Here is a 24,336-nt window from a genome sequence, read left to right as displayed (position 1 = left end):
TATTTCCAAGATTTCACTGAATTTTCAGTGAGTTTATTAACAATTTTTAAATGTGCTTAAAAAAATTTCTTTTTAAAAGTTTCTGTTACTGTAGTTTGCCTGGTTTTTATCAGTTTTTCTGTATATAATTTAAATGTATTAACTTGTAAAACTTAATATAACTTGTATAACTTTCAAGAAGGGGAAAATGGATGACCTGGGGAATTACAGACCAGTCAGTCTCAACTCTGTGCCTGGCAAACTCTTGGAGCAGATTCTCCTAGAAGGCATGCTAAGGCACATGAAAAACAAGGAGGTGGTTGGTGACAGCCAGCATGGCTTCACTAAGGGGAAATCCTGCCTGACCAATTTGGTGGCCTTCTAGGATGGGGCTATGAAACTGATGGACAGGGGCAGAGCAGTTGATGTCATCTAACTGGATTTGTGCAAAGCCTTTGACACTGTCCCACATGACATCCTTGTCTCTAAATTGGAGAGACATCAATTGGATGGGTGGACCACTCGGTGGATAAAGAACTGGCTGGATGGCTGCATGCAGAGGGTTGTGGTCAATGGCTCGATGTCCGGCTGGAGACCGGTAACGAGTGGTGTCCCTCAGGGATGGGTGTTGGGACCGGTCTTGTTCAATATCTTTGTCAGTGACATGGACAGTGGGATTGAGTGCACCCTCAGCAAGTTTGCCGATGACCCCAAGCTGTGTGGTTCGGTTGATACGCCAGAGGGAAGGGATGCCATCCAGAGGGACCTCGACATGCTTGTGAGGTGGGCTGATGCCAACCTGATGAAGTTTAACCATGCCAAGTGCAAGGTCCTACACCTGGGTCGCAGCAATCCGAGGCACAGCTACAGGTTGGGCAGAGAAGAGATTGAGAGCAGCCCTGCAGAGAAGGACTTGGGGGTGTTGGTCGATGAAAAAATGAACATGAGCTGGCAGTGTGCGCTCACAGCCCAGAAAGCCAACTGTATCCTGGGCTGCATCAAAAGGAGCGTGACCAGCAAGTCGAAGGAGGTGATCCTGTCCCTCTCTTCTGCTCTCATGAGACCTCACTTGGAATATTGTGTGCAGTTCTGGTGTCCTCAATATAAAAAGGACATGGAACTGTTGGAACAAGTCCAGAGGAGGGCCACGAGGATGATCAGGGGACTGGAGCACCTCCCATATGGAGACAGAGTGAGAAGGTTGGGTCTGTTGAGCCTGGAGAAGAGAAGGCTGCGTGGAGACCTCATAGCAGCCTTCCAGTATCTGAAGGGGGCCTACAAGGATGCTGGGGATGGACTCTTCATCAGGGACTGTAGTGACAGGACAAGGGGTAACGGGTTCAAACTTAAACAGGGGAAGTTTAGATTGGATATAAGGAAGAAATTCTTTACTGAGAGGGTGGTGAGGCACTGGAATGGGTTGCCCAGGGAGGTTGTGAATGCTCCATCCTTGGCAGTGTTCAAGGCCAGGTTGGATGAGTCCTTGGGTGGCATGGTTTAGTGTGGGGTGTCCCTGCCCATGGCAGGAGGGTTGGAACCAGATGATCTCAAGGTCCTTTCCAACCCTAACTATTCTATGATTCTATGATTCTATGAATATTAAATGGAATCATTATTGTATTCCATATTTCCACTTCCTAATTTTATTATCTTTTCTTTGTTCTCCCCTCTAGTCCTGCTCTTCCCTTTTCTTTTTCTTCAAGTGTTTATTCTGTGTGACAATGATTTGCTTCTTTTTTAGTGGAATACACTTGCTTTGGATATGATTTAGAACAAAATTGAATAGATTCCAGTGTCATTTATTGTCTTTAAATGTTTTTTGACCTAATAATTTAGAATTAATTATTTTTAAAGAATTTTTAGGCTTCTTAAAAGCAACAATAAAAATTGCTGTGGCTCTGGTAATGTTTAGAAAAATCATGAACCTTAATTGATTATTAGTGGCATTATAGTTGATACTGTTAAGCAGCTCCTGGACCTTGAGCTGTTGTCTTTAATTAGAGGCAGGAGTGTTTTTCCCTCTGAAATTTCTTTATTAAAGTATTTGGCTTAATAACACAGGATTATCTGCTTTCATTGTCTTCTGGAAGAAACCTCCCAAATGACACTACCTCTTGTATCTGCCTTTCTTATTTTAGCCAGAATTTCCAAGCATACTCTTCTTTATTACTTAAGCATTTACTTCTTTTCACTTTCAAATATTTTTGTACTCATTGTTTTACAATTATTATTGTACTTTTTTCCATGTAACTTGGTGAATTATGGCTCAGAAGCTATGTAAATTGTAATTTTTTTCCTAAGCATGATTCTGTAGTGTTGATTTCAGAATTCTCATAAAGTCGGACTACTTACAGATTTTTTTCTGTATTAATATTTTGGCCAAATCAAAGCACATACTCCTGCTGTCTTCTCCTTCTCCCCCATTCTTGTTAAATCTCGTCTTCATTTGAAACTTCTGTCTATGTATCTTTCATAGTATTTTAGAGCTCACTTGTTTTTCCTGGCTGTTCCTTCATCTCTTTATCATCAGTTTTTCTCCGGTTTTGATAACACTGTCACTTCCTCTTGTTCAAAATTTGCTTCCAACTACTGACTAATTTCTTGCTACTTCTAATTCTTGTGTTACCATGATAGGCTATCTGACTCAGTGTCTTAACTCATTTCAACAATCTTTCCTATACCTCTCCTCTATCCTAATTTTCTTCTTCACAGTCATTAAAACTACTTGCAGCATCCTTTATTCATTCAAAATACTTTTTCCGCTGTTTATTCATTTGATGGTGTCATAAACTTGTCCACTTGGCCACATTTTTACAGTTCTGTTATCTTCTGATTTGTTCTAAAATATTTCTGTCATTCTATGTTACAAGTTGTTTTCTACCGTTGATTTATCTACCACTGAGTGTCTGCAGTTTCTGATTTTTCCTCACATTTATTTGTAATACTTACATGGTGTGCACTTGATTAGTATTAATTTAAGGGTTCTAGCAAGAAGAATTCCGATTATTTTATACACATCCAGTGTGATGGAATATTAATTTGAGGAAGGGGAAAGAAGGGTTCTGTGCCACAACGATAAACAAAAGAACTGATGCTAATAGTGGGAGAATGATGTTGCATGACATACAAAGACAGGGAGCTTTCACGTGTAAGATAATTGAAGCAAAAAAAAATTCCAAATGAAGGAGACAAAAGGAGGAGGAAGACAAGCTGAAGCCTAAGAAATCCTGTAGGAAGATAATTAGTAGTTAGGGATGAATAGCAGGAGTCGGCACTTGCAAACTTTTTAGGTTAGGAGGAGTAAGAAACCATGGTAAACCTATATGTTCGTGGTATCTTGTATATATTGTATAGCATAATACTTTTGTTTGTAATTAGATAATATCTGAACATACAGAGCTTTCCTTTGGTGGTACTTAAAATTCTAGACTATCCAATATTTCTTTGATAGATACTAAATTATTTAGTCATGAAACACATACTTTCCATTCTACATACATTCTATTCTAAACATTTTAAATAAATAATATTGTTCTTTCCCATTTTGTCTTAATTAAAAATATATGTAATGTGTTCAATTAAATGAATGATCTACATCACTTTTATACTGTCTTTAGTAGAACCAGGCATATGCTAATTTTTAAGAGTCATCAGTCAGAGAGATAGGTTTAGGTGACCAGGCTTTTGATCATCTAGGACAGCCTTCGTAATGTCCAAAACACTTGAAGAGGTCAGAGTCTAGTATCTGTTAAATTCATTGGAAGTTATGTGCCTAAATGCTTTTGCTGTTTGAGGAAGTACTGGTGGGCACTTATCTACCTCTTGATGTTGTAGAGAAAAAAGCCACAAATCTTTAACAATATATTTTTATTTCTTTTATTCTAATTTTTTAGTTAACCAGCCTGCAAGAGGCTTCTCTCTTTGGTGTGTATTCTTTGTGTAATGTGTTTATTGGCATATGCTTATAAATTCTAATACGCTTTTGAAAAGCTTGGATGAATAATAAGGTTATTCTCTTTCTGTTTTCTTTCTAATAATCCAAATATTACACAAGCTAGAAATAAGTTGAATTTGCTCTAGCGATCATCCTCCATTTTATTCAGCTTTTCTAAGACTAAGAGAGAGCAAGTGAGGTTTAGTTAAAATATCATTTAAGAAGAGTTGGCTGTTGAGATAAGTGGGGAAGAGATTGCAGAATTTTCAGGGTTGCAATTTTCCTCTGTCTGCACTTGAAATTTGCACTCAAATCCACAGAACAGTTCAGGATTTTTTTCTGTTCTTGAAAATTCTAAAATAATAAAAAATAGCATAGAGAAGGATACTGTGGCAATACAGTAAAAGATGAAGCATTAATGAAGTAGAAACTAGCTAGTTAAAAAGGAGAGCTGCGTACCCACACTGGTGTGATTCTGTGTAGAAGCAAACAGTAGATCAATGCTAAATGAACAGGAGAAAATGGAGGATGCGAGAGAGGCTGAATTTCCTGGAAGGAAGTGAAGGAAGTAATTTTGAATTGGACTCTAACAGCCTGAAGAGCAGCAGGGTGATTTGGACATCATAATGTAAATATATATTTATAAATAGTGTGGCAGTGGACAGTGCTCTTCTGGACTTGTCAAACTAAGAGTGTGGAAGTCATGGGGATAGCTTGAGTACTGAAATCCTCTTACATGGCTCTAAAAGAAAATAATTGAGATATTGCTGTGTATGTGTTATATAATTTAGGTGTAGATAGGTGGACTTGTGCAAGCAGGTATTTTAGGAGAAAGCATTGTTTCTTATTTTGGAATACATTATGTGGTACATAAATATTCAATAAGCACTTATTTTGCTAAAAATGATCATGCACTTCTCATCAATACCTGCAGAGCATTTATGAAATAAATTACATAAGACTTTAACATCCCATTTTATAGTAGGTGTTAAAATAAGATTAAATTAATCTAAAAGAGTATAATTGATAGTAACAGTTTGGTTTAATTTAATACTTTTATTACCCGATATGTAAAAAAAGACATAGCTGATTACTGTAGTTTAATGGCGATAGTTGATTTACTATACTGAGACTAAATTTAAATGGTTGGATTTTATTTTGCATAATTATTGGATACTTTGCACTTAATTCAAAAGAGGTAATTCTAACTCTCTTTGTAGTGCTTTTATCTTAAATGTTAGAATATTTAGAAATGGCTGATATTTATCATATGGTTCTGTCTCTTATAAAATCAGTCCACCATTATGTCAAAGCATTGTCTTCTAGCTGTCTTTAGTAATCTTTAGACTGTAACCCAGTTTCTTTGGTGCTATGAAGTATTCAGCTGTATATTTTTATGTTTAGCTGAAATTCATGCTAGAGACGTATACAAAATGTTAACAGCACGGAGTACAACTTTGTTCAAAAAATAAGAATTTTTTGTTATTGTTGTTATTCCCAGCAGCCACCTCAAGGAATCTGACTTATGCTCACATGCTAGATGACAAAACTATAAACCCTTTGACCTGTAAAGTGTAGTATATGGATGCTAAAATGCTTTCTTTATAGAATCTAGGAATGCACTGGAAGAAATATGTGTAGATTACAACTATCATCACTGAATTTGATGTAGCTTTGAGATTCCCAAAAACATTATGGCTACTTGGAGCACAGCGTGAAATTTTCATCAACATGAACAACGAACAATAGCTACGTAAGGGTAAGGCAGATGGAGTTGTTTTCCACTTTTCTAAAATGTAATGTTAAAAAGAACATCAGCTATTTTAGGATCAGGAATAGGCCATCTGCCCAAATTGCCTGCCCTTTCATCTTTATCTTACTCCCATATTATTTTCATCTGAATGCTGTTACATTTTTATGCTTTGTTTCCTTGAAAGATATTTTGTCTCATTAACTGATTAATTTTACACCAGGGTTTTCTTTAAGAATTCCAGGTCTTTCTTTAAAATTTATGTTTTGCTATTCAAATATTTTGCCTTTTGATGTTAGCTTGATAATTTTTTTATCATGTCAGTAAACATCTTTCCTTACTGACACTGTTGGAAATCATATGACAATCTGGCAGCAATGGCAGCAGGAAATAGGCAAAGGACCCACAGGGATCATGGAAGAGAGAGGAACAGAGCATTTACATCATGGCAAAGAAAAGGACTTTGGGAAAAGAAGTCTAAAAATAATTGAAGCTGAGAAACAAAAAAATAAGCAAGAGATTTGTAAAAACCACTTTTCAGCTGCCAGAGGAATTTCATTTGTGGTTTTCAGCTTTGTCTGAAGGGAGGAATGACTTAATAAAATATTCAGTTGCTTTGAAGACACTTCAGTGTAACTGCAGCTGTATATCTCTCTGATGATACTGTAGTCAACTAGGTAGACATACAATAGCTTTATTTAAAGTTTTTCTTGAGTGCTCAAAAAATTGAGTCTTGTAAACATGTGTTCCAATTGGCTTAACCTTATATCTTTTTGAAAACACTGGCTATAGAAATGAAACACTACATAATGTAAACCAAAATAACATAACCATGTTCAGTCATGTACCATAGGGTCAATTTTCATTATTCATTATTAGTTCTACCTCATTCTTATGCTATTTGCAAATGATGCTCGTGCATTTTGTCTCCGAATACTAAAGTGCAGCTAATCATGGACAGAATTTAGTCTGATCCATCATATTATTTTCACACTGCCCTATAATATGAACATTAAAGAAGACTCAACTCCTTCAGAATTCTTACTGAACCTGAATAGCACAGTTCTCAGTTTCAAAGCACAGTTCTCACTAGATGGGTTACGGTTGCATATGTTATCATTCCAATCATGAAAATCTGACCAAGTTTCAGTAATAAATTCAAATTGAATTTACCCATATAAGCGAGTAATTGCACTTCTCTTGGTTAATATCCATCTTCTAGAGTTGTCATATGGGTAAATGAAGTTTGGTTAATGTTTGGTGTATTTTTTTATCCTGACAAACTTTAGCATCTAACTTTAGTTATCAATGCCTTGATTTTATGTTTACTTAAAGTCTAGATAATCTTTCTCTTGTTTTGATAATCCTTTTCTTTTTCTGTTGTAGCTTAGCATTTTCTCTGAGTATCTATTTAGCCTCTTCAAAAGCAGATAAGTTGCAATTATTTCCAGTAGTATTAAACTGGAAGCTATCTAAATTACACATCTGGTACATCAACCAACTGACCTACCAAAACAATTGGTTTGGAAGATCAACTGATCTTCCAGAAACATAGATTTATTTTTTTTTTCCTACCTAGCAGTTTATTCTGACATCTTTCTACTGTTGCTTATGAAACCCAAAGGTGCTCTAAAAAGATCACTTTTATCTGTCGCTTCCCCAACAATTTTATTCAAGATGTCTTTCTGTAAGCTATGTTGTGATGAAGTCTCATGATTTTCAGTAGGCAACACCAATAATTTTTTACTCAGGATATGTTTCTAGTTATCTTGTTTCTTTCCTCTACAAAAACTGCATGCAATTGTTGAGTTGTTTACAAGCATGTTTTCTCATCTTTAGCATGAGGTGAATTTCTAGACTTGGTTTGCCTCTAATGATTTGGGTTCAGTAGTTATCTTCTCTGTTCTGTTTGACTATATCCTTCAAAATGTCTTCTGCCATTTTCATACTGAACTTTTCATGCATACTGTAGCCTTTCTGCGAGTAAAATTTCTTGTCTTGTCAGTGCCACGCCTCAGCTTTGGTTTTACTCTATTCAGTTCATTCATAAGAATTATTTTCTTCCTTAAGTCTGACAGAGTGGTACTTTTCAAATTTTTCTCTCTAAAATCTCAATTCTTCTTGTACTTTCTAGTATGTGATTTTCTAGACTGTATAAGCACTTTTTTTTTTTTTTTCTGAAATGTGTCTTCTGGTTTCAGATCATAATGAATATTTTATAAGATTATTGTTGATCATTGTGTCTCTTCTATTACTGTCCAGCACAAGATTGAGGGAAGAATCTCCATTGCTTTTTCAAGTTATCTCGAGGCCACTGCTTCAGGTTAAACAAGCAGAATGAATTTTATTAGTGAATTTTGGAAATGGGAATTTCCTTTTAGGATGTAAATCAACATTGATTCTGTTATCTTTTATCTAAGTTTTTCAGATAACGTTTTGGGTTATTGTTTCACATCAGTGTAGCTAACTCACAAACTTAAATAAATGTACATATGTAAATTAGCATTTGGCTATATTAGAAAATGGAATACTTGAACTTAATTTTGCAAATATTTTACCAACAAGTAAATGCTTAGGTTTTTTTGCGAATAGAAAACTACATTTCACTCTATTAGCTGATCGGAAGAAGTAAGGTAACTGAATTAAAAAATTGAATTAAAAAGTGTTTTCAGTTTTCTGTTTTGGCAATTGCCTAGCCAAATATTTCAAACACGTTTGCCTTCTCTTTTTGATTAGTAGCATGTTTCTGAATGAGGTTTGCTGTCAATTGCCAAGATAACGGTAATCTATTTTTGAGCTACTATTTTCTGGTTTGAATAATCAGTAAGTATTACTTTTAATGCATTGGATTCCTCAGAGAAAACTTAAATAAATGGAAACACAGGTGTTTAACAATACTTTTGTCTGTTTCTGGGGAAATAAAATATAGCTCATTGTCAGTTCCTACCTCCATTAAAAACAGCAAACATCCCAATTAATAAAAGACAGAAAAATTGTAGCCCTATGCCTTGTGTGAAAAAAAACAACCTTCCTGAAAATGAAGAGATTATTAAACAGTATAATATACCATTATTAGGGAGTTCTTCCTGTACTTTTTTAACAGATTGTACTTTCCTGAAGAATTCTTGTTAGATTTATTTGCCATTTGTAAAGAGATGTAAGTTAAATACACAGTAAGCTATTAAATCTAAAAGGGGGATTTATTTCCTAAGGACCCTTGGGTTTATAGAGTAGCTTATCTGCAGAAGGAAGAGCTATCCAGTTTTACACACAGATACACATGAATCCCACCACTCACCTGTAGTTTCCATGGAGATTTTAACATGAAGAATGTCTTCTGTCGTGGAATCATAGAATCATAGAATAGTTAGGGTTGGAAAGGACCTTAAGATCATCTAATTCCAACCCCCTGCCATGGGCAGGCACACCTCGCACTAAACCATGTCACCCAAGGCTCTGTCCAACCTGGCCTTGAATACTGCCAGGGATGGAGCATTCACAACTTCCCTGGGCAACCCGTTACAGTGCCTCACCACTCTCACAGTAAAGAACTTCTTCCTTACATCTAACCTAAACTTCCCCTGTTTGAGTTTGAATCCATTACCCCTTGTCCTGTCACTACAGTCCCTGATGAATAGTCCCTCCCCAGCATCCTTGTAGGTCCCCTTTAGATACTGGAAGGCTGCTATGAGGTCTCCACGCAGCCTTCTCTTCTCCAGGCTGAACAGCCCCAACTTTCTCAGCCTGTCTTCATATGGGAGGTGCTCCAGCCCTGTTATCATCTTTGTGGCCCTCCTCTGGACTTGTTCCAACAGTTCCATGTCCTTCTTATGTTGAGGACACCAGAACTGCACACCATACTCCAAATGAGGTCTCACAAGAGCAGAGTAGAGGGGCAGGATCACCTCCCTCAACCTGCTGGTCATTCTTCTTTTGATGCAACCCAGGATACAGTTGGCTTTCTGGGCTGCAAGTGCACACTGACGGCTCATTTTCTCAGGAGAAATAATGAATCTTTTTAGAGGTTTTTTTTGGCTGATATTGTGGAGATGCTTCTGTGTAGGTATTAAAGACACTATGCTTATATGGATAGTGGATGGTTCACAGTACTGCCGTTGAAATCTTTGCCACGTGTTCTACAAGATACTACTCTTTTCTAGTAGATATAATAATGCAGTACAGATATAATGAAATAGAAGTCTCAGACAGACTAACATGTTGCTAATATAACAGAAGTACTTCACACACACACACACATGTATATAAGAAAAGGATCAAATAACCATTCATTAATCAATATGCACCTGAATTCTAATTTAAGTGGGTTTAAACAGCCTCACCTCCAACATGCTTTTTGCCCTTAACATGTTCTTACAGTAACTAGAATTTGATCAAAAAATATCACTGAACTTGCATTTCTGCTGAAAATACATAATATTTCAATTCTGAATTATTTAAAACCTCAGTAGAATACTGAAGAATTGTAATGCTGTTGACATAAATTCACAAATAATTGAATGTTTGTATTAACTCAAATTTGCTGGTAAATGTCATTTAAAAGTTTTAGTCTAAACCTGGAAGCATTTATTTCTGCAGATCCTTTGGTAAGAGTACGAACTCTTTGAAGGAATATACCTGTTCTCATTATTGCAGTTGTACTCCTCCTTTGTGCCCCATCAGTTAAGCACCCCTACCAAATCACAAATGTTTTATTCTATGAGTTACTAAAAAATCTGTGATCTTGTAACCTATTGCAGAGACATTGCTGACTCTGTTCTTACAGACATTTTCCTATTATTTTTTAAATTTTCACTTTTGAGTGATAGCAGTGAAGCCATATTTGCACAATAAAGAATATTACTTGATGGTTAGTTACAGAAGATGCATCTTGTCAATATGCTGAAAACAAAAACTCAGCATATTCTTTCAGAGATACTTTCACAGAAAGAGAGGTATAAATTTGTAAAATGGTTTAATCAAGGTCACTTGAGAGGAGGATTGCAAAGCTACTTTAAGAAAATGCGATTATATTTCCCTTTTTCGTGATATAAAGAAAATAATTTGCATCTAAATGATTAGCAACAGGATAATCAGTTTTGTTTAAAATGTAAGGCATATTCTCATTTGATATCAGTATAAAGTATGAAACAATTCAGATATTTATGAGATGTATATAGTTACATTTAAGCTTTCAAAAGGTTAGTGTAGAATTCTTCTATATAAAAATATATTCTATGAACAGAAACTTTAAATGAGATACTTAAATGAAGTAAATAAGGCCTGTACTTATTCTGTGAGGGGGACAAGTCCTCTTATCAGTGCTCTCCGTTAGACTTTTATTCTTATGCTGTTTTATAATATTGCGCAGAGATATTTTTGCCTGAAAAAAATTTTCTAAGTCCTAGGAGTTGTAAGTTCTAAATGTAGCTTTATTCCAAAGGTAAACCTTGAATCATAGAACGGCTCGGCTTGAAAGGGACCTTGAAGAACATCTGGTTGCCCTAGATGCAACCCCCCCTGCCACAGGCAGAGAAACCTTCCACTAGGCCAGGCTGGCCAAAGCCCTGTCCAACCTGTGCTTGAACACCTAGTATATCTGCTTGGTGACGGGTCCCTTTAGAGCTACCTTTGCTCAGTAACAGCTCATCCGGAGCTGTCCGTTGTTCTGAAACCCGTCACGGCATCTCAGCATTCCTGTGCTTCATTTCAGTGGGCCCTTGTGTCCGATAGCGATTTGTCAGGTTTGTAAACTTACTTCTTCAGTGAAATATATCAACTCTATGAATAGCTTAACTTTTAGTAGCTTAAAATTAGAATCAGGTTCTTTCTGTCTTTAGCAACTTTTGAAATTACCTTTGTGTGGTTTAAAAATCTTGGGATTTAACTAGAAAAAGGGCATCTATAACATGAAAACAAGTTATTCATTAGTAGTAGGTAAACTGAAATTATTTTCTGATGTTATAAGTGTTTATACACTAATAATATTTTGAAAGTATGCAGCAAACTATAAATAAGTGGAAAAGTTAATGTCTAAGTACAGGATGTAACTCTTCTGATCACGTCTAAATACAAGAATTAATTATTTTTGTTTTATCTGCAAAAATTTTTTCAGCAATTCCAGGGAAATGTTTACCTCAAACAAGTTGAGGAAGGTAAAATAGATCTTATTATAGAGTTTAAATAATGTTAAAGTCTACTAAAGACTTACAAGAAATGTTTGTCACCCCTATTTTTACTTTGCAATTCAAGTTACCTAGGCATTCTATGAATACTTTCTTCCTTAAGCACAATGTCCAGTAATAATATTTGTTTCTTCATTCTTCCTAATTTTTTTTTCATACATACAAACTAAAATAACATAAAAAATTTGCTATTGCTTTCTTTTCAGGAGGTACCATTTCTTTTCATCAGGTATTTCAATGGTCAGGTGTCTTTACTGAGCTTAGGAGTAATCACTTTTTCCGTCCTAAGAGAATTGGGTTTCATTTGTAATCACCATTCTGATCATCAGCTTCTTGTGCACATTCTCTGCTTACGGGCAGCAGCAGGTATTCATTGTTCTCTTTTCATTTTGTTTCATTTAATTTCTACTAATAATGTTTCTGTCAGTCATATATTGTTAAAGCTGAGAAGGTTTTTTGGCTAGTAAGTTGTTTATGCTGAACAGAAGTGTGCAGGTCCAGAAAGAAAACCTTACTATCATTTAAATTATTCAAGCTGAGTTCCCTGTATGGCCAGCCTGAAGTTTAGACATTATTGGTAACTGAATTACCCTTTTGACTGAATACAAAATATTGGATTTATGTTATCTGAATCAAAACATTGCATTTAGTTTTCAGGCTTCTGGGAAAATACCAAAGCAGCTCAAAACTTGCTTTTATCAGTAGCTAACAATCTATTTCCCTATCAGTTTTATGTCTCCTTCCTGCCCACCTTCTCTCTTCTTCTTCCCACAATAAGCACTGTTTAAAATATGTGTGTTATTATTATGGGTAAGTACTTTATAAAAATATTTATTTTGTAGTTTATTGCAGTTATACAGCCTAAACCCAGCAAAAATATCCTGTGTGCTCAAACTGGTATTTTAACAGATTATATGTAAGGAGATATTTTGTCAGACCCTAGAATGAGTTTGTTTATTGTCAGACAAGAGCACCCAGAATGTTTTGTTTAGAAACAAACAAGCCAAAAACTATTTTGATTTTAATCAAAAATGTATTTTCCTCATAAAAAAAATTCACATACTCACTGTGTCTACTCTACAGAATTTGTCCATTTCATTACACCATGTGTCAATCCTAGTATACCTGTTCACTTCAAAAACTCGTGGCTAGAGTGTGTAATACAGCAGAGAAGGAGGTATTGCTCAGTTCCACTACTTTTATATAATAATAAAAAAAAAATACAGAAAATGTTCTTGGCTACTTGCACTGTATTCCAGACTTCAAAGTCCCATCAAAGTTCTAGAAAATGAAGTTAATTGTATTTGGTTGGTAGAATACCGTTAGAAACCAATCAGTTAAAATTCTCTTATGCTGAGTGGGTACATATTCCCATTTGCCAGCAGCAGCAAAGTCCAGATGTCTAGTTCCTAAGTGAAAGAAATTATTTTTTTGTTGCCTTTTTGTTCAGCACAAATGCAGTCATGTGCTTTTTATTTCAGGAATTAAGTGATATACTGACACATTTATGACATATTGGTTGGTACACCTATTACAGTTGCTTTTACTTCCATTGCTGTGCTTTTTTCTTTGCCCATGTCCCAAAGACTGATCAGGGGAGGATAAAGCTCATTGAGTGAAAAGGATTGTTTCTTCAGGTAATTCTTTAGATAGCTGTGTCCAACATCATAGTTCATCTCACGTGAGATGCAACTGTAGAGATATATCACAGAGATGATTCCCAAAAGAGCTCCAAGGCAGGCAAAGAATCCTATTATGTTGTTCTTTTCATAACCTTTCACTGCCAAGTCCAGTCCTTTTGTGGTTACGTTGACACATTGTTTCTTATTCTGTGAATAGATAGTGGGAATATCTATACAGATTTTGTATTCAGTTGATGGATTTAGATGTGTAAGATTGTATACCTTTATGTCAGATGGTATTCGAGCACTCTGTGCAGCTCGAGAGTTTTCAGCTTTCGGAAAGGCTGTCCATCTAACACTGGATTTCAGAATTTTAGAACTTGCCTTCCATGAAACCAAAACAGAATTAGATTTTATGTCTTTTATTTTAATATTCAGAGATCCATTGCTGTCTTGAGGGAAAGAACCATCCACTTTAATCATGACTGACTTTAGGTCTGCCCCAACTAAATTCGTTGCTATACATGTGTATAAGCCACTTTCTTTTTGTGTTATATCTCTTATGTCCAATGTTCCTTCGGAATGAATGTAGTATTTGTTAGAAATAGTATTAGGCAAAAGTTTGTGTCCTGATGGTGTTATCCAGTAGATTTCAGGTTCTGGTTCTGCTGTTGCTCTGCAGTGTAAGGAAATATGGCTGCCAGTTTTCAAATCCAAAGTAGATGGAAAACTTTCAGGAGCTATCAGGGGGAGACAGATTTCCATCATTTCCCGGAAGTGTATCTGTCTCACATTCTGGCCTTGAAATTCAGGGGGGTCTACACAAAACAGGGACTCCGGCTCCATGAAACGAATGTTTGTTTTATTCATGTTAATCCAGCGGATGACACAATCGCATCTAATGGGATTGCTGTGTATACTAACTTCTTTAAGGTTAGGCAAGGATTCTATTGTACTGTGGTAAAGGGCACTCAGTGCGTTGCTGTTAAGCATGAGAGATTCCAGCTTGGGCAGTCTGTAGAATGCATTTGGATGAATGTATGATAATCTGGGGTTATTGGTAGCTTCTATTTTTCTTAAGTCTGGCAAATTATTAACGGCAAGACCATCTATAGAAATCAGTTCAGGCATGTTATTAATTCCTAACTCTTTTAGGTGCAGCATATTGCTAAAATCTCCTTGTCGTATTCTGTTAATGGGATTTTTATTTAGATCCAGAAATTTAAGTTTTGTGGCCTTTTGAAGAGCAATGTGGGGCACTCTGACAAATCTATTGTCGTAAAAGGAGATGCTTTCTAAATTGTCAAGGCCAGCCAAAGCATTATCTGGTATTTCAGTGAGATTTATGCCTGCTAAAACTAGGCTGCGTAGATTGATAAGAGGCTTAAAATTCATATCTTCAATTCTGATTATTGGGTTTTCTCCAATCATGAGAATTTCAAGATTAGGAGTAGCTTCAAACCACTTCCTGTTGATCATTTGCAGACCATTTGAATTGAGATGAAGTCTAAGAAGATTATTGAGGCCTATGAAAGCTCCTGGTGCAATAACAGAAAGCAGATTATGATTAATATAAAGCTCTTGTAAATTGTGGAGTCCAGAGAGACATTCTTCAGGGAGTTCAGTAAGTTTGTTTTCTTCAAGGTACACTGAAAGCAGCTGTGGTGTCTTTCTAAGATTAATACTGGTCACTGAAGATAAATTGTTCTGAGATAAATCTAGACCAGTTAAATTCACTGGGAAGTCTACTGACTGTTCAATGTTTTCAATATTATTAGTCTGTAGAAGCAGAACTTGTGTGTCAGCAGGCAGTCTGGCTGGAAAGTTAAAAAGGCCTAAATCATTGCAATCCACTGTTGGAGCATCCATATACACAGACCTTGGGGTGAACCATGGTCTGATCTCACATATACATGACTCTGGGCAGTCTGCTTTTTTTTCTACAGCTTGTACTAGTGCAGTGATAACTAGGCCAAGTAGAAAATTAATTTTGAGTTGCATGTCCTTCATCTTAGCTCAAATGTTCAGAAAAGTAACACGTGTTGATAATCCACAGTTATGAGTTTGGAATTCAGTATGGCCTGGTCAGTTGATAAAGCGCACACTTGCATTTGTGAAATGATGATCGTGAAGGACTTTCTTCCTGAGGATAAGTGATAAATTTGTAAACTTGTCCAGTAGTAAGAGGCATTTTGTGGAAATGAAGGTCAATCTGTCCTTGATGACATAAAATTTATAAGCTTTGTGAAGATGAAGTATGTATAGATGGTCATAGGAGATTAAGCAATTCATTTATTTAGTAGTATTAACTTCAAATCCCATGATTGATTAGTGTTTGCAGGAATGACAGGGTGACCTAAAATAGAAGAAGAGGAAATAATTAGTGTAAGAAACTATAAAGTTATAAATTAATTTAGATATCTTTTGCTCTCTAATGTTAATCATTGCAAGTAAGAGAAGAAAATTACTGTGGTGCCTAGAGTATTGTAGTGGTGTCCAGATAGCATAAATGAAGTTAATATAGTAATATATCTTTAGACTTGTAGCTTGTCATACATCCAGTGGAGCATTGCTGTACGGAAAGATGAAGATCCACAAAGTATAAAGCAAAATATATCAGTGAAATTTTCTACATATTTTATGGTCCTTTAAAATATTTTCTTTTTTCTTTCCATTATCACTAGAAGCAGACTGAGTTCTGTTGGCTTTGAAAATGTAAACACTGAGCAAAATCCTACAGAGCATGAATACTTAACTTTTGAACATAAAGTAGAAAGAACATAATATATGTGTAATCAAAGGAAAATGGAATGATGGGATTAACACGCCTTCCTAATGATTACACTGTTAGGCAAGCCTGTAAAATACTTGTACAGAAATATACAAAATTGATAATCCACAGGCTTTATAATTTTCTAATTCTTTTTGAAGCTGCTGTTTAGGAAGAAAACTTTTCTTTAAAGTGATAATTAGAAAGAAATATGTACCCCATAATAAATAGCTTGTCATCTTGGCAAATTCAGGCTAATTACTGGCTTGCTTATTTTGGCTTCAGTAACTTCAAATGCAAGGAATAATAATAACAACAGAAAAATGTCTTTAGAGTAAGAAGGAAAAAAAATTACATTAGCAATTGTTTCTTTGGTCTGTAGCTCTGCAAGAATCTGAAATTTGATGTGAAGTTTCAGATTTTCTTCATGTCCTAAATTATAGTAAAGACTGAAGCCTTAGCATCTTGAAGCATCAAATGTATCCTCTCCAGATTTTTGTTATGTACTTGCTTGTTATGGAGAAAAAAATATTCTACTTTCAGCGTACATTTTGTTCCAAGCCATATGATTCAAAACCTTCATATATACGAAGTAGTACACATTAACTGGTTACTTTACTTCAGAATATAGACTTCACACTATTGTCCAGAAGACTTCATATGATACACATTTATGCCCTTTCTCCCCTTGCCCCTAGCGTCAAAATTCATAGTGACATTGTTCACAAACTGTAAGATCAAGGCTTCATTGACATTAATAAGTAACTTCTGAGGTGTTGCTGGTACAGATAAAATTGCTAAAGTCAAGTGTCAAGGGTATGGATTTCAGATTTTCTTTCCAGGCCCAAGGATTGGGCATATTGACTACATAGGCATTCCGTAGCAGCTCAGAGGAAAGGTGTTGGAGCATGTCAGTGACATTAGGCCAGTTTGAAATACATTTGTCAAGTCTTTGAGGCTGCTGTTTGTGTTAAGTACATTTAAGGACATTTAATATTGTATTTTAACTTGTAAGTGTATTAATAAAATGAACAGACAATGTGTGAGATAAACATACAGAAAACATTCTGCTGTTTTAAGTATTAATAATATGTTTTTATGCAAATGGCCTACTGAAATGCAAAGACATACGGACTGAAATAGTGAAAATGTAATCTCTTCCTTTGTTCTGAGAAATTAGATGAACTTGAGGCTTTAAGAAAAATAAAGGTTTGCATTGTACAGTTAAGGCCTATAACTTGTTCTCAATTTTGCCTCCAGGAGACAAGGTAATACACCTATATGGAGTACTGTCCTATTTACTAAAGATCTCAATGGAATTCGTTCTATGTCAAATGCACGAATGTAATTTACTATGTAGGGAGAAAAGAAGATGGCAATGGAGGGAATTTATTGAGTCATGTTCTTGATGCACTTCCTAAAGCATGAGTCCCATTGACTTTTGGAATTTTATTTGGATTTTATATTAAAATGTATGTGTAAGCATGGCAAATACAAAATGTAAGTTTATAGTAATTGAAAGCTGATCAGAAATCTTACCTGAATAGTAAATTAATTGAAATGAAACAGACTGCTACTGCAGATATCTAATCTCACCGTTCTGATCCCACTATGATTCTCAGGGATTTCTGCTCTGTAGAGGTACCAGGAAAGTATTCTGGGGAAGCATAGCTACATAACTGACCTGGTTTTATGCTCCTCCTTGGACATTTGGCCACTGAAAGAGAGGATGTGGACCAAAATGAACGTTTCATGTGTGTCCCAGGCATTCGAGAGGCTGTAACAGTTGGAGCATGTAAACTACTGCATTTTCATGTACACAGAGCCAACATGTTCCTGGATTTGAGTTTATGCACCTCCTGACTTTATACTGCAACTTCTGTGGGATTCACAAGCCAAAACTAAGGGCACAAGTGGATATTTTAATGTCATATATATTGGAGTGGGCTTTCTGGCAAAATATTTTTGTATTTAATAGTAATATTGTGTGACTCTGATATACAGTGTTGACAAAAAAAGTAAGGAAACATGGACTGCTGATGTTAAGTTTTCTGGTCGCACTTGAAGAGACCAAAAATCAGAATCAAGTTATGCAGTACGACTTTGAATATGCCAACTTGTTCATTATGTGTGTATCTGTGTGAATGCAATTAATTTCTTACCTTGGGATATGTACATAGTATTTCTGAGAAGTGAGCTGCAGTTTACTGTAATAAAATAAACCTCATGTAAATTTATATCTTGTAATCAACGCTATAAACTGTAACTGAAGTTCTATTTCCTTAAAGAGCATAGTGTCACAGAGATGTTTGTATCGGAGAATAAGCATTTAACATTGTGATACTTTAAACTTTTGAAATGCACTGATTCCTTTTCTTCATTATTGTACTGATAGTAGTAAATCTATAATGATAGCACTAAATAAAGATCAAAATTATATACTAACAGTGATTTTTAGAATTTTTATTAATGTGTTTCAGTGCTTTTAAAGCTAAGTTTTTCATAGCATCTGGAGTTTTAGTGAAATTTTGCATTTCAAATGCCTGGTTTTAAAGGTAGTAAAAGGCCAAAGAGAACTGAAAGTTATTTGTCCTGTTCCTTTCCGTAGTATTTGAAGTATCTGAGATTTACATATACAGAGGTTTCTGTGCAAAGGTAGATAATTTCTTAAAAAAAAATTAAAATCAAATAATGCAATTATGTCAACATCACCTGTTAAGCAAAAATATTGTTTTTATTTTGCCACTTTTGTTAGTAGGTTTTGGTGATCTCTCAGGAGTTTTGATGCAATGCAAGTGATTCTTAAAACTTGTACCTACTCTGGTGCAATAGAAAAGCTTGTAGAGATAAGGCTCAGCTGAAAATTATCCGCAGTAAGCTGAGCTGTGGTAAAAGTGTTTCCACATAAGCAGCAGCAGGACCTATGCATTGCAGTTTTGGCCTCTGATGAAATTCTTTCCTCTGCTACATATATAAATCTTCTGTGCACTCTGATTGTACATGTAGTTCCTCATCTAGATAAAATGATACGCTTTTCTTCCTAATGTATCAATTAAACAGTCTGCATCTAAAAAGTTAGTAATGCTATTCAGTATTTTTATTATTGTTTTCCTTACTAGAACTTCTGTCCCGAAACTGTTTAAATCTTCATGGACAGATGACTTAATTTCTTCTGGAAGTCCATCCCTATTGCAGTCCATACTTACTGTCTTATTAAATACAGCATGCCTCTCGCTTTTAAGCTATTATCTCTTGCTTTTAGAAAAAGGCAACCTGATGTGTGTGACTTTTTGCAGCCTAATTATCTCTTGTGTAGACAATGATTGCTATGTCCTAATTAGGTTTGTTTCATTCACTGCTATTGACAGCTGGAGCCTTAGTTTACAAGAGGGTATCACCATTATTTGAGCTGGAAAAGACATTCAAAGAGTGAATAAACTGAGCAATGTTTCTCATCACTGGAGCAACAGACAGCTAAGAACAAAGTCAGAGTGGGCAGAAAGGGAAAGAAACACGTCAGATTTTGGCAATCTTTCTTTTCCACTTCAGCAGTTAGAGAGACAGTGATAAAAACTAAAAATGCAGCAGCTACACTGCAATGTGCCCTGCTGGCAATAAGGCAAACAGTTCACTTCACAAGGACCAATTTAGAGGTGGCAAGCATTTTGAAAACACAGCTGTTCATACAAAGGTACCTTTCAAACATATCAATTGAAAAAGCCACTTCTCACTTCTTGTCATTATAACCACTTTGAGCAGTTCTGTGGACAGAGATCTGGAAATGTCACTAACCAAAAATTGAGCATGACACATTTCATACCTCACTTTATTGTAGTACAGCACTTACATTTTTGGAGAGTTTTTTTAAATGTTATGGGTATGTACAGACTTCCATTTGAACATGTAACATCTTTCCGATACTTTTATGGAGCAATCTTTCCTTGTTTGTTCTGTTATCAAAATTATCAAAATAAAAAATATTTCCTTGGGGAATTTTCTATTGCAGCACTATTGATAAAAAGATGCAACAACTTGTAAATTTGACATATTCAAGAACTGGCACAAAAATCTGTTTGATTTTTTTTCTTCCCCTCTTTAAAAATGTAAGTGGGATGTTTTTGTTGAATTATGTACAGAAAGTTTGACTAAGGAGGACTACAAGTTTAGGTTAAAGCATAAAAAGATAATATGATGGATTTGCATAACAGAATCACTCTTGAAGTAAAGTATTTCTAGAAGTAAGCTCTACTAGGCAGTCCAATATGGTTGCTGGAAATTTTATATGCTATGTAAAAATCGAAAGAATTTTTGCTAGCATATGTACTCTCACTTTCATTCCACTCTCTGGATCAAAGAGTTTCGTGCAGAATCCTGTTTCTTTTTACAAATACAAATTAACAGTTCACTGTATTAGGCTTTCAATGTTTTATATGCTTCCATATAGCCATTGTAGTTTCACATTAAAACATGAATGAGGATTTTTGGAAATTAGTGTGGTTTTGACAATCCCAGTTCTGAGGTGTTCAACTTGGGCAGCTGACAGTATCAGGTGACATTTGGATTTTGAAAGTCCTCAAAAGTGAGTATCTAAAGTACCTGAACATGTCTGAAAAACTTGATTATGGCTTCCTATTGGGATATTGACTAATTTTGGACATCTACTTTTTTACTATTGATTAATTTTTAGAACTTCAGGTTGACCCTGAATAGCATTACATGCAAGATGTAAAGGAAATTGGAAAACTACTTGTATACCTGGAGAAGAGAAGGCTGCTTGGAGACCTCATAGCAGCCTTCCAGTATCTGAAGGGGGCATACAAGGATGCTGGAGAGGGACCCTTCATCAGGGAGTGTAGTGATAGGACAAGGGGCAATTGCTCCAAACTTAAACAGGGGAGATTTAGGTTTGATATAAGGAAGAAATTATTTATTGCTAGAGGGGTAAGGCACTTTAACAGCTACCCAAGGAAGTTGTGAATGCTCCATCCCTGGAAGTGTTCAAGGCCAGGTTGGGCAGAGCCTTGGGCAACATGGTCTAGTGTGAGATGTCCCTCCCCATGGCAGGGGGGTTGGAACTAGATGTTCTTAAGGTCCTGTCCAACCCCAACCATTCTATGATTCTATGATTTAACCCTCAATGCAATTTGCAGTGTCTGAATAATTATTTCAGCATATGTGTTTATTTTGTGAACTTGATATACATCTTTTAATTTTTTTTTCTTACAATAAGCTTGCCTGGGGAAAGCCACAAGTTTAAAATGTGTAATATGAATGTAAAATAGGACAAATTCTCACACTTTAGACATTACAAGATTAGAATGACAAGATTTTATGCATCTTTAAAAGTTTTTTATATCCATGGACATCATGTGCTTTGAGGCTATTTTAATCTAGAAATAAAGATAGATTCAGCGAGATTTACATGAGATTTACCCTTTTACTAATTGAGTCTGGCCTACTATCCTTGTGCTCGTTTACTTTATCTTAATGCAATTTAACAGATATTAGAGGAATTATCAGCATGTAGAATTCATTAAGAACTTACTGTAGTTCTGTTTCTTTTCTCAAAAATTACATTATAGTATTTCAGAAAATATTGCAATATAATAAATCATAAAGCTTCAAAAATGCAGTATTTATAATAGATGCAATGAAAACAAAGAAGTAAAATGCAAGCCAAAGGAGTATTTACATATGGTATGTGATGATTTATTACATACACTATTTTAGAATAACTTTTCAATGGACTTAAATGGCCATTTAGTAAAACCTCCTTTTAAAAATGGAAAAGATACAGCATTTGTTTTCTAACCTGTTTTAAACTGGATAACCATGACTGACCATGGAAAGGCAGCTAACTATGGGAACACCTGCATGTGAAGTAAGGTTTTTATCAGCCATAATCACAGTGCTCAATAGAAATAGTATATAATTTTGTTGCTATTATTAATTTGGTGGCAGCAGCAGCATTGTGCATTGAAGCCAGAGGGTAGATAAGGAACACATTGTCTTGTGTGCTAACTTTCTTCAAAACAAAACTGTGAGCTTTACTCTGTGGAGCTTAAAATTTACGTACAAGTAGAGGGACAACTGATGATTCAGGCAGAGTAAATAAAAAATAGAAGTCACAATCTTCAAATATCCTTGGGTTTATTTTTTAACTCTATCCATAGTCTAGTAGCTTGCTATCATGATACTGGCTTGCTTTTCCAGGCTTCCATTTTAAATCTTATGTCTGTAAATCTCTCTCTCATGTGATTTTAACTTTTAATCACACACTCCCTAACCATTGACTACATCTGACCTTTTCATAAATGTCATAGCAAAAGAAGATGAAAAGTTTTTTGATGATACTCGGTAAAGGAATTATTTCAGTAACTACAGTTCCCTAATTTATTTTTTGGTTTTTAATCCTAATATGAAGGGTACAAAATAATTTTTAGGTATTATTTTTGAGTGAAATGTTTCAAAAGTATGCTTACATGACAAAAGGCTGAATTTCAATGGAAGTTGCACATTTTTTTACCATTTGTGTTGTAGTCTGTCATTTATGTTCTGATTTATAGTATGGTATTCCAAATCTTCTTGAAATATTTTTAATGTGTGGCAGTTAGACTATATCTCATAATTTTATATACTTGAATTAATTGTAAAAAAATTTGAAAATAATCTGAACTGAGTTTTATTCCTTCTTCTTAAATGAGATATTGAATACATAGTCCTGATATTTTTAATCTAAAAAATTAACTCATTGCTAGTATTCCCTGCCCATGGCAGGGGGATTGGAACTAGATGATCTTAAGGTCCTTTCCAACCCTAACTATTCTATGATTCTATGATTACTTGTTCTGATTTTTTCTTAAATAGTAACTCCACATATATATTTTCTAGTCATCAGAGAAAAATATCAAGGATTTAATGTTAAAAATAACCTTTCAAAGTACTTAGATCTTTGACATTCTTGTTATAGTTCTTAGCCTTAGAAAGGTTTCACTGTGTAAATGATGTATTTATGGTTGTTATTATCAAGCAATTATGGCAAAAAAATTATTGCTGTAACTTGGGAAAGTAATGTGTTAGTTTAATTTAGATTTATTCGTACATGTTCAACTTCTTTTTGACAGTTGTCATGTTAGTAGTGGAGAAGCACATATTGGCAGTTACCTAGGCACATAGTTGGCAAGAGAGCAGTCACGTTCTGGATGTGGGTGCATGTACCCATTTACCAGATGCTTCAAGCAGATGGCCAAAGCTAAAGATGAGTGAGACCAGTTTTGGCTTGATATTCTAGAAAGCTACCATACCGATTCTGCGGTTGTATAGTACATTTGACTAGTAAAAAAAGCTTAGCCAAAATCCAGCAGAGCTATTGGCAAAATCTGAATTTTGTGATTTTATTTTTTTTTTCTTTGTGGGTCATAAATGTAAATATTAAACAAGCCTAAAACACAGAAACAGTTCTGTTCAGGTGGTTTTAATAAAGACAGAGATAGTGGCTGTAGTTGGCACATAATATTTTTTTTGGAATTTAATAATATATATTTTTTTTTGATTTATGATGGGAAAATGGTCACTGTAACAAAATTAGATAATGATAAACATCATAATTTTAGGAGTTACAATTTTTAGTTTATATTTTTTCAGCAGCAAAGTTATAGGCTTGGAAGGCCTAAATTTAAATTGTCAGTCTTTAATGGCAGACTTCTAATGGTTAGTGAATTCACCTTTTAGTTTTTGATAAAGGTGTGATTTGTTTTGGGAAATGCTCATATCAAGGTAAATGCTGTTATACAATTAAAAAAAAGTAATTTCCAGTGTCCGCTGTACTGATTATGAACTATAATAATCTAAAGATATGAAATGGCTTAATGAATGAAGTTATATCAGGAACATCCTGCTGCAGTCCCAGACAGTACTTGATGTTTACTTATATTACATGGAATGTGGCTTAAGATCCATGAAGGAGAAAAAAGTATTCTCATCATAATAGTAAGCAGAAATTCCTTACTTAAAAAAACAAAAATAATTGATTTTTGAGCTTTTAGGAGTGGATGTTTTTTGTGTCATGAATTTTCCTACCAAATTGAGCTTTAACATAA

General features: G+C 35.0%; 2 protein-coding genes across 2 annotated transcripts in view; one reads left to right on the top strand and one right to left on the bottom strand.

Annotated features, from left to right (window-relative positions):
• The window catches only part of IMMP2L (inner mitochondrial membrane peptidase subunit 2), a gene marked incomplete at its 5' end in the record, with an annotated part of 459,378 nt that overhangs the window by 175,578 nt on the left and 259,464 nt on the right, over positions 1–24,336 (top strand). The window lies entirely within an intron of this gene.
• Positions 13,351–15,477, bottom strand: LRRN3 (leucine rich repeat neuronal 3; the record flags this gene model as incomplete). The annotated part of the gene is made up of 1 exon (XM_080636369.1): positions 13,351–15,477. One exon carries the CDS (start codon positions 15,475–15,477, stop codon positions 13,351–13,353), a length of 2,127 nt encoding a protein of 708 aa, XP_080492495.1.

This window comes from Psittacula echo (assembly GCF_963264785.1).
Source record: "Psittacula echo genome assembly, chromosome: 1".
NCBI lineage: Eukaryota > Metazoa > Chordata > Aves > Psittaciformes > Psittacidae > Psittacula > Psittacula echo.
Note: the sequence above shows the minus strand (reverse complement) of the source record. Positions and strands in the feature narration are given on the sequence as shown.